Source organism: Salvelinus sp. IW2-2015, linkage group LG13, assembly GCF_002910315.2.
Source record: "Salvelinus sp. IW2-2015 linkage group LG13, ASM291031v2, whole genome shotgun sequence".
Lineage (NCBI taxonomy): Eukaryota > Metazoa > Chordata > Actinopteri > Salmoniformes > Salmonidae > Salvelinus > Salvelinus sp. IW2-2015.
In genome coordinates, this window is record NC_036853.1 from 6810973 (window position 1) to 6821816 (window position 10844).

Consider the following 10844-nt stretch of genomic DNA (forward strand, 5'->3'; position numbering starts at 1 on the left):
ACTTCTTACGTATAGTAGGCGTGATTGCTGGTGTGACTAACAGGGTGAGAGGAGTCTTACTGGAAACTGGGGCGCCTGTGTGGTCACTTGGACGTGTGACTCACTGTGTGACAGGAGTGAAGATGAGGGGTAGTCTTTTACATAGGAAACCTAGGTGATCGTTGTATTTTAGATTGGGTGAACTAACAGGGTGAGGAGAGAGCTCTTACCTGGAATGGGCGTCTGATGCGGGTGACTACAGGGTGAGAGAGGAGTCTTAACTGGAACTGGGCGCTGATGCTGGGTGACTAAAAGGGTGAGAGAGGAGTCTTACCTGGAACTCTGGGCGCTGATCGCTGGGTGACTAAAGGGTGAGAGAGGAGGTCTTACTGGACTGGGCGCGTGATGCTGGGGTGAGCTACAGGGTGGAGAGAAGGAGTCTTACCTTGGAACTGGGCGCTGATGCGGTGACTGACAGGTGGAGAGGAGTCTTACCTGGAACTGGGCGCTGTGCTGGGTGACTAAAGGGTAGAAGAGGAGTCTTAACCTGGAACTGGGCGCTGATGCTGGGTGACCTAAAAGGGTGAGAAAGAAAAAAGGCATCAGCGCCCAGTTCCAGGTAAGACTCCTCTCACCCTGTAGTCACCCAGCATCAGCGCCCAGTTCCAGGTAAGACTCCTCTCTCACCCTGTAGTGGCAGGCTCTGGGTCCTTCATCTCTTCACAGGCCTCAACACCCAGCATCAGCACCCAGTTCCAACACTCAGCTCCTACGTATCTTGAGGCACTTTGTGAAGATCTTAAGAATTGGACAGATGTCAAATAGAATATTTCTATACATGAAAACATGTCACAGTGATGATCTCAGATCAAATGTAAGAATGGAACATGAGTCTACTATAGTAAATAACATGTGCTTTTATAATACTTGGTTTAACGTATTATATGATATGGCGATATGATGGGAAGCTAGCTAGAGCATGGCACTTGCAACGGCAGGATAGTGGGTTCGATTCCCGGGACCACCCGTGCGTTAAATTGTATGTACGCACGACTGTATTGTAAGTTGCTTTGAATAAAAGCGTCTGCTAAATGGCATTGTTGTTATTATTGTTATTATTATTATTATTGTTGTTGGTTTATTATTGTTATTATTATTATTGTTATATTATTACTATTATTATTATTGTTGTTGTTATTATTGTTATTATTATTATTGTTGTTGTTATTATTGTTATTATTATTGTTGTTGTTGTTATTATTATTATTATTGTTGTTTTATTATTGTTGTTGTTATTATTATTGTTATATTATTACTATTATTATTGTTGTTTTACTATTAGTATTATTGTTTTATTATTATTGTTTTATTATTGTTGTTTTATTATTGTTTTATTATTGTTTTATTATTGTTGTTTTATTATTGTTATTAGTATTATTGTTTTATTATTGTTGTTATTATTATTGTTGTTATTATTATTGTGATTATTGTTATTATTACTATTATTATTGTTGTTGTTGTTATTAGTATTATTGTTTTATTATTGTTGTTGTTATTATTGTTGTTATTGTTATTGTTGTTGTTATTGTTGTTGTTATTGTTATTATTACATTACTGATGCTGTGATGTCATTGACTCTTGCTGTGTGAAGGCCTCTCTCAACAAGCTGATGGAGACCCTGGGTCAGTCGGAGCCCTACTTTGTCAAGTGTGTCCGCTCCAATGCAGAGAAGGTACATTCAGATAACAGCTGCTGTAAGAACAGTTAGGTCCGATGCTAATGTCACAATGAAACCACTGAACAATGAAATTGTCTGTTAATTGTGTAGCCCGTTATAGCCAATTATACAGTGTTTTAAATCTGTCTTTCCTTCTCTCGCTCTCTCTTATTATCTCTCTCTCTCTCACTCTTTCTCTCTCTCTCACTCGTTCTCTCTCTCTCACTCTTTCTCTGTCTCTTTCACTCTTTCTCTCTCTGTCTCTCTTTCTCTCTCCTTCTTTCTCTCTCTTCTTCTCTCCTGTTCCTCTCTACTTCTTTCTGCTTTTTGGGGTGCGCTCGTTCTCGTTGCTCCTCTCTTTCTTCTCTCTCTCCTCGGTCTATTCTTTCTCTCTCGTCTGGTCTCTGTGGGCTTGCGGGTTCTCGTTGGGTTGCCGGTGTACTTGCGTGTCTTCTCTGCTGTCTCTTTCTCTGTCTCTCTCTCTGTGCGCGCACGGGTCTTTGTTTGGTGATTGGCCTGCCGTCTTTCTCCTCTCCTCTTCTCCTGTCTCGGGGGGTTCGCAGTCGGTGCTTCTTCAGCTTTCGCGCGGGTCTTGGGTGCGGTTTTCAATGATGGGACCTGGGGCTTGCTGTTGTGCTCAGGCAGCTTGAAGGTAACAGTTGTGGCGCTCATTGCGGCAGTCAGTATTGGGGGGTACTGTCTCTTATGGGCGCGCACCCGGTGGGTTCCGCATGGCGCTCGCGTAATGCAGGATAGTTGTTGCGGTCGCCATCTAAATGAGGCGAAGGTTCCTTGCAGGGACGCCCTGTGGGAGCATCTGAGGAGCCGTAATCATGGATAGAGGCATTGAAGTAGCGGCGACTGATGGAGTTTCTTTGGAACAGACGAGCGACCGCCATGTACCGCGGTTAATTTTGGGTATCGTCGTGGGGTGACGACTGATGGAGCTGTTTAAGGTTCGCGGCTTCAGGATTAACCGAGCTTTCGGCTTGGAAGATGAGGTCTCTCAGAGAGACAGCTGAGAGTAACTGAGGAATCGGGTAAACGTGGTCCAAGGTCTCATGTTTTGCGTTCTTTCCACGCGGGTGTCTGGTGTCGTCCCATTTTCGACTGCAATCTAGTGTCGTGAATGAGGTCCACGAACGGCGGGGGTTTATTCTGCTGCTTCTAGCTGGGCATGTGCACTGATGGAATGTAGCAGAATTCTGTTATGGTACTCAGGTTTGTTCAGAGATCCCTAAAAATGCCCGTTTTGAGGTGCACTTGTTGAATTAGTGTTCATTTATAATCCTCGTTTTGTCCCTCGTTCTTTGTGTGCAGGACTTTTGGCGTCACTTTCGGTGTGCTCGTGGGTCTGACAAGACAATTTGTTACTGAGTGCCAATGGTTTCAAGTTCGTGGTGCCTCGACGGGGAAGTCTTTCGGTGCAAGTTCGAGCCTACCGCACGCCGGCTTGGGTTTATCAAGTGGGCCAACGTTACATGATGGTATTTGCTCCCGCTCTCTCTTTCTTTTCCGTTTTCTTCTGTTGTCTGTCTTCTGTCTCTCGTCGGCTGGTGTGGCTCCGGTCTCTGCTGGTCTTCTCGGGTGTTCTCTTTCTCTTCTCTTGCCATCTGCTCGTCTCTGTGGGCGCTGCGTTTCTCTCTTGTGGGGCTTCGGTCTCTGTTCGTTTCGTTGCTCTCTGTGTCCTCATGTCTCTCGGTCGTCTCCTCTTCTTCTCTTTCTCTGTCCTCTGTCTCTCTCTCTCTCTGTCCTCTGTCTCTCTCTGCCCTGGTTCCTTCGGTTTCTGCCTTCTTTGTCTCTTGATTTATTTTTCTGTCCTCTCGTCCTCTTCTCTCTTGTCCCGTTCTGTCTTCTCTCCTTCGTCTGTGTCTACTCGTCCTGCATCTCCTCTACCCCTCCTCTCCTCCCTGTCCGCCTCCCTCCTTCCCCTCTCCCTCCTCGTCCTCCTCGCCCGCCCCCTTCCCCCCCCCCTCCTCCCTTGTGTCTCTCCCCTTCGCCTCCCGCCCCTTCCTCCCCCCGGCCCCCCGCCGCCGCCGCTGCCCCGCCGCCCTCCTCCCCCCTTCCTCCTCACCCTCCCTGCGCCCCCCCCCGGGCCCTGCTTCCCCCGCCCTCCCCGCCGCTCCCCCTGCGCGCGCCTCTCCCCCCCTCCGCCCCTCCCTTCCCCCGCTCCCCCCTCCCCTCCCCCGCGCCCCCTCCCCCCTCTCCCCTCCCCGCCCCCCCCCCCCTCGCTCTTGGTCTGTCTTTCTCTCCCGTTCCTCCCTCCCCCCCCCCCCGCGTGTCCCCCAGCCCCTTCCTTCCCCCCCCCCCCCCCCCCCCCCCCCCCCCCCCCCCCTCCCCCCCCCCCCCCCCCCCCCCCTCCCCCCCCCCTCTCTCCCCCCCGCCCCCCCCCCCCCCCCCCCCCCCCCCCCCCCCCCCCCCCCCCCCCCCCCCCGCCCCCCCCCCCCCCCCCCCCCCCCCATCTCTCCCCCCCCCCCCCCCCCCCCCCCCCCCCCCCCCCCTCTCTCTCTGTCCCTCTGTCTCTCTCTCTCCCTCACGCGCATTGCATCCTTTCTGTTCCCTGGGTGTGGGTGTGTCTAGTCACTGCCGGCCCCTCCCCCCGGGTCTCTCTCTGTACTGCAGGTGTTCCTGCGGGATGCGGAGCGTCAGCGGCTGCAGGCCCTGCTCCACAAGGAGGTGTTAGGGCGCATCGTCACGCTGCAGCGCCGCTTCCGAGCCCGGCTGGAGAGGAAACACTTCATCAACATGAGACAGGCCGCTGATGTCATCCAGGTGAGACGCTGTAATCAGGGCACCACACCAGTCGGTGTCCTGTCACTGTATAGAATGACATTGGGTAGAATCAATATGACAGTCAGTCTAACCTTCGCGGAACATTGACTTGAATGGGAATGTCCGTTCTTGTATTTGTATTTCTTGTTCTGTTCTAAAATTGGTTTTATTGAACAGAGGACAGTGGAGAGAGCACTGGAAGGTGAGGAGAGGTGAGAGTCAGAAGGGCACTGGGTCGGATTCAAACCCATACCAACTCTGGTTTATGTGTGCCAGGGTCTGCAGCACCTCTAGACCACACAGGCCGCAGTAAATCCATTTCTGTCTGTTAACACTAGAAGCGCTGAGACGATCATTTTGACGGACATATAAATAAATAAATAAATAAATGTATTATCATTTTCAAAGTCATGTCCCCCCCAACCCTGAATAAGTATATTCAACACACTGTAAGTCGCTCTGGATAAGAGCGTCTGCTCTTGGCCGGTAGGGATATCCTTGTCTCAGTATGTAAAAATGTAATAAAATGTATGCACTCTACTGTAAGTCGCTCTGGATAAGAGCGTCTGCTAAATGACTAAAATGTAAATGTAACACTGCCATTGTTAACATTTTGGTATCACATGGTTTGTGTTCTAAGCAGTTTTAGGAGGACATACCCTTCCTTCACCATCTGACAATGGCCCATGGAAACTACTCCTGAACTATATTGAAACTAATTGCACATGTACAGTGGGGCAAACAAGTATTTAGTCAGCCACCAATTGTGCAAGTTCTCCCACTTAAAAAGATGAGAGAGGCCTGTAATTTCATCATAGGTACACTTCAACTATGACAGACAAAATGAGAAGAAAAAAATCCAGAAAATCACATTGTAGGATTTTTTATGAATTTATTTGCAAATTATGGTGGAAAATAAGTATTTGGTCACCTACAAACAAGCAAGATTTCTGGCTCTCACAGACCTGTAACTTCGTCTTTAAGACGCTCCTCTGTCCTCCACTCGTTACCTGTATTAATGGCACCTGTTTGAACTTGTTATCAGTATAAAAGAACACCTGTCACAACCTAAAACAGTCACCTCCAAACTCCACTATGGCCAAGACCAAAGAGCATTCACCAACTTATTGTGGGAAGTTGAGGAAGGCTACCTGAAACGTTTGACACAGTTAAAACAATTTGAAGCAATGCTACCAAATACTAATTGAGTGTATGTAAACTTCTGCCCCACTGGGAATGTGATGAAAGAATTAAAAGCTTGAAATAAATAATTCTCTCAACTATTATTCTGCCATTTCCCAGCTTAAATAAAAGTGGTGATCCGTAACTGACCTAAGACAGGAGTTTTTACTAGGATTAAATGTCAGGAATTTAAAATGTATTTGGGCTAAGGTGTATGTAAACTTCCGACTTCAACTGTAAATACGCCTACTGCTAATTTAGAAATGTTATTCTCTGTGGGGCCGTTAAATAGATTTTGTTCGGTAGCTGTGTTCATTTGTTTCAGTCTCCACAAAGAAACTGTGGGTTGAGTTTATGACTGCAGAGGGAAGTAGTCAACTTAAAGTTGAGTTGTTCACTAGAGAATTTATTTTAGCCAGTCAAACATTCAGGCACTGTGTTTTGTCAAAATATCTGACGGGATGTCCATATCAACCTGTCCATCGTATACGGAATAACAAATTCTGACGGGATGTCCATATCAACCTGTCATCGTATACGGAATAACACACGTATTTGCGTGCCAACAACTTCTATATCTTATTAACATATTCTCGGAGATGTTCACCTTCTGGAGGTCTTTCTGGGATATATTCAGTTCACATGCAAATTGACGCCTTAAAGAGGGGCAGTTTTGTAAAATAAGCTTTGTCTTACATCGAATGATTTCTCGACACTACTCGAAGACTCTAAAAAACGACTCACATGCAATTAATTCCAATTGTACTTCAAAGATAACAGCCAGTCAATAAACATTCTCCGTTTTTGGCCGACAAATAATGACTTCTCATCACTTTGAAATGCCACTTTGTTTAATTTCATATTTCTCAATTTATCTCCGCAAAGCGGTGTGGAGAGGCTTGCCTGCTCAGGACAGTCGAGGCAGCAGTGGACCCAGCCGTCAGGAGGAGCAGGTACGAGCTGGACGCCAGCGTTCAGGAGAATGGACCCAGCCCGTGACCGAGGCGCAGGAGAGGCAGTGGACGCAGCCGTGGACCGCAGCCGTCCAGGAGGAGGCAGCAGTGGCACCATGCTCGTGGACGCCGAGCCAGACGAGGAGAGTGCAGCGTGGACCCAGCGTCCAGGAGGAGGCGCAGATTGGACACCAGCCGGTCCAGGAGGACGGCAGCGAGTGGACCCAAGCCTGTCCAGGAGGAGGCTGAGTGGACCCAGCTGTTCCAGGGGAGGCAGCAGTGGACGCCAGCCGTCTCCTAGAGAGGAGGCAGCAGTGGACCAGCCGTCCAGGAGGAGGGCTGGGAGTGGACCAGCGTTCGCAGGTAGGAAGGGCAGCAGTGGAACCCAGCGTCCAGGATGGACGGCAGCGTGGGGACCCACGCCGTACGAGGAGCAGCAAGTGGACCGCAAGCCGTCCAGGAGGCAGCAGGACCAGCGTCCGGAGACGCAGCCCAGGTCGCAGGAGGAGGCACGCAGCTGGACCCAGCCGTCCAGGAGGTAGGCAGCAGGTGTGCCTGCAGGCATGCGTGGAGGGGCTTACAGGAGCAGTCGCATGGCGGACTTCTGCCCTGAGTCAGGGACTCGGCGGCCTTGGAAAAAGAGGAGAAAAACTGTGCCCTGCACACAGGGCTCTTGGCGGCCATTACGGTGCGGCGACAGCCCCTGGCGGCGTCTAGCAGGCGAGAGGCCCACTACCGTAGGAGACTGGTGGCAGTTAGCTGCACAGAGCAGCATGGCAGGGGCCTACATGCACGCCTGAGGTAACTAGGAGTGAATAAACATTCTATTTCATGACTATACACCGAGTGGTAAAAAACATTAAGAAACACCTTCCTAATATTTTGGGAGTTGACCCCCTTCGCTACCTTTGTCCTCAGAACAGCCTCAATTCATCAGGGTCACTGGGACTCTACAAGGTGTTGAAGTGGTTCCACAGGGATGGCTGGCCGCATGTCTGGACTCGATGTTTCCGGCCGTTTGTGTCAAGTTGGGCTGGATGTCCTTTGGGTGGGGGACCAGTCTTGATACACACAGAAACTGTCTGAGCGTGAAAAACAACCAGCAGTGTTGAGTGCTTGACACAAACAGGTGCGCCTGGTACTACTGACCACACCCCGTTTCAAAGACAGCTTACAATCTTTTGTCTTGCCCATTCACCCTCTGAATGGCCCACATACACAATTCCATGTCTGCAATTGTCTCGAGGCTGTAAAAATCCTCTTCTAAACCTGTCTCGCTGCCCTTCATCTACACTGAAGTGGGTTTAACAAGTGACATCAATAAGGGCATCATGAGCGTTTCACCTGGATTCACCTGGTCAGCGCTATGTCCTGGAAAGAGCAGGTGTTCCTTAATGTTTTGTATACAATCAGTGTCCACTAAGATGATCAATATGGATTTTATATCTAAAATATGATCAACATTAGTGGTAACGGGTTTGACATAGAGTTATTGTTGTTAGGCGGTACGCAGGGAGGTCGTGCTTACCAGAAGAAAATAATTGATTTTCTCTTTTTTGGTTTGTTGAGGGAATGAGTCCCGATGTGGTCTGTCAAATCTACAGCCAAACAAAGGACTCTCATGTAAACGTCAGGATGGAAAAATACTACTTTTGCAGAAACCTTAAAACATTTGCGAAATAACTTCAAAACAACTGTATTCTTTGGCGTTGGTTTAAAAAAGAATATATATATATAGTTTTTTTATACATTTAAAAAAAAAGATTCCTCCCACAATGAATAACATCACAGTCATGATCTCTGGTTCCTCAGGAAAGTCCCTAGCTCAGGCCTAAAAAGAGTCCTGCCTGGGTAAAGGAGTTCATGGTGAACCTCAAGTGAGCCTCAGTCACGCCAGTCTTTGGCCTCTTCAACAAAGTGTGTAGCTTAAACGGTCTCATCATACAATCATCAATCAGAATGCTCAACGTCTTCTACACACTAAAACAATAACGGTTACCACAACTCCCAGTCGTGCTTCACCAACCAGCTGAAGCACGAACCAACACGGTGTAAATCCACTAAACAAAAGTCAGGTCAGTCAATCCAATCCGCCAATAGATGCTCCTGCAGAGAAAGGCCGCGTTCTGCAGGTGGCGGGTACTCTGGCCCTGACTACTATACAGAGGTGGTGAAGAACTGCAGGCCAAGCACAGGGCTCTGGCGGCCCATTACGGTGCAGAGGAACAACAAAGACCAAACTTGAGATTGTTTAGTCCCAAAGGAAGAACGTGATTTAGAGGATCTGATCCGGGTTTAATGTCTGGAGCACACACTACAAAGAACACTTTTATACACTTACCAACGAAAACATACGGTATGTAAAAGAAGAATACTTCCTCATTCACCCACCTGTCACCCGTCCTTTGCGTCAACTGACGCTTCTATTTAATGGGGGAGTTAAAAGGGCAGCGCCTGTGTGGGCAGAGAAGAACTGAGGCGGTTTCAGACAATTTCAGGGGCCGTTCACAAAAGCTTTGCTAAAAACAGCCGGATTCATGTAGTTATAATTGGTTAAAAAAACCACATGAGTGTGTTTTTAGTTCTGGGGCTGGAAACAAAAGCTTGCATTTACCGCTATTGTTCCCCGGTTTAAATGATTAGGCCTTTCCATACACTGATGAGAAACACATTGGAAGAAGGAGTAGGATGGAAGGTAGATTTGCTTTAAGCTGTGTTGCTTACAGTTTTGACCATCCCTGGTTTCCTTATAGGTTCAGCAGAACTAAAAGAGCAAGGAAAAGCAGGTTGCTCAAGTGGACAAAGTAGCCAACCACAGAAGAAGAGAAGGCAGATAGGACCACGGGCCTGGATACGCGACATCCTCGGAGGAGTCCAAATGTCGTCGAGATACCCATGGGATCAATGCAATCCAAGATGTTTTCCACGTCCTGGCTACTGAAGATCTAAGGCAGTCTAGGTGGATAGTTCGTATCCCCCCGATTACCAAACGGCTTCTAGTGTTGGGAAGAGGAATGCGCGCAAGAGAGCGAGAGAGGACGCGGAATAGAGTGTAGCTAGAGGTATAGCAGCCCAGGATCGAGCGCACGCAACAGACCGGCGACGAGACAGAATCGCGTATGAGGAGGCTGTAGCAGACCCAGTTCAGCCTGGAGCTACTGAACGGTGCGGACGCCACAGAACGGTGAAGGGACTCTGCCAGAAGAGGAGACCCGATGTTACCCCTCGTTCCGCGGACGCATCTCCTGTACGCAGCTGGAACGACCACCAACACCATCGCGGCCCTACTCCCCCACTTGGCTCCCCTATAGGCCACGGGAGCATTGAGCTGCTCGACACCTCCGTAGACCGTCGAGGGAGGCGGGAGGGCCATAAGGATATACCCAACCGGCTGGCCATGTTAACTCAGTCAGGTTGCGCTCCGGACTTCTTCCCAGCGAGGATGTCGGTCAGACCAAGGGCTTCCCATTGCCACACCCCACACGAGTCCCAGTCCAGGAAGCACCGGACGGTTGGGTAAAACAGAATGATTCTGAGCCCCAGGACGGAGGCAGCTACCGCCCATGCTTACTGCCCCTATCAAGGAGGTGGTGACGAGGGCTCACAACGAGCACTTCGTACATCCCCCTGAGGACAAAGCAGGTGAGCCCGAAGGCTAAGCAACAGATGGCCCCAACAAGCGTGGTGTGAAGGAGAGGAGAGAGTCGCTCCTCGGCGGCTCGTGGTGGTTTGTCATTCAGTATGCGAAGGAGACACCTGCTGGACGAAGGGGAACTGCGGGCGGGAAAGCCCAGGAGAGTGCCATCCAGGATGGGCTGTAACCCATGCCCACATTCTCGCCCTACAGGGCCATGCTGAGTGCCTGGAAGTATCAGAGAAGAGCCCAGGCGCGTCCCAGGACTGTTGACCAAACTCCGAGAGACTTAGCTGGGGTCGACCATGTCTAGCTTGGTGCGCTCGGTGCTCCAACTCTCATGCCATGGCTTTGTCCTTGCCGAGGTGATTATCAGATAGTTCTGGAGGGCCCAGGCGCGCCCGCTGGTGAAGTCCTTCCCCAGGCACGCAGGACGAGAAGGCGGACACCGGGCCAGCGCAGGAAACAACTGAAGTGGTCTTCCGCCAACCGGACAGGATCTGGAGGAGCATGGGAAGCACGCCTTGGCATCAAGCAGAAAGACTTCAGAACGCGTCATTGTCCAATAGAGACTGAGAAGTCCGCCCCACCAACATTCAGAGTTCTC

General features: G+C 49.7%; 1 protein-coding gene across 1 annotated transcript in view; it reads left to right on the forward strand.

The window, feature by feature from the left end:
- Positions 1-10844, forward strand: part of LOC139028576 (unconventional myosin-IXAa-like) — a 123303-nt gene that overhangs the window by 58531 nt on the left and 53928 nt on the right. Inside the window, exons 11-17 of the mRNA XM_070446353.1 lie at positions 1631-1711; positions 4277-4468; positions 4646-4680; positions 6536-7141; positions 7222-7404; positions 9859-10016; positions 10147-10245. Of these exons, the coding sequence (XP_070302454.1) occupies positions 1631-1711; positions 4277-4468; positions 4646-4680; positions 6536-7141; positions 7222-7404; positions 9859-10016; positions 10147-10245 (1354 nt within the window). The remainder of the gene's footprint in view (positions 1-1630; positions 1712-4276; positions 4469-4645; positions 4681-6535; positions 7142-7221; positions 7405-9858; positions 10017-10146; positions 10246-10844) is intronic.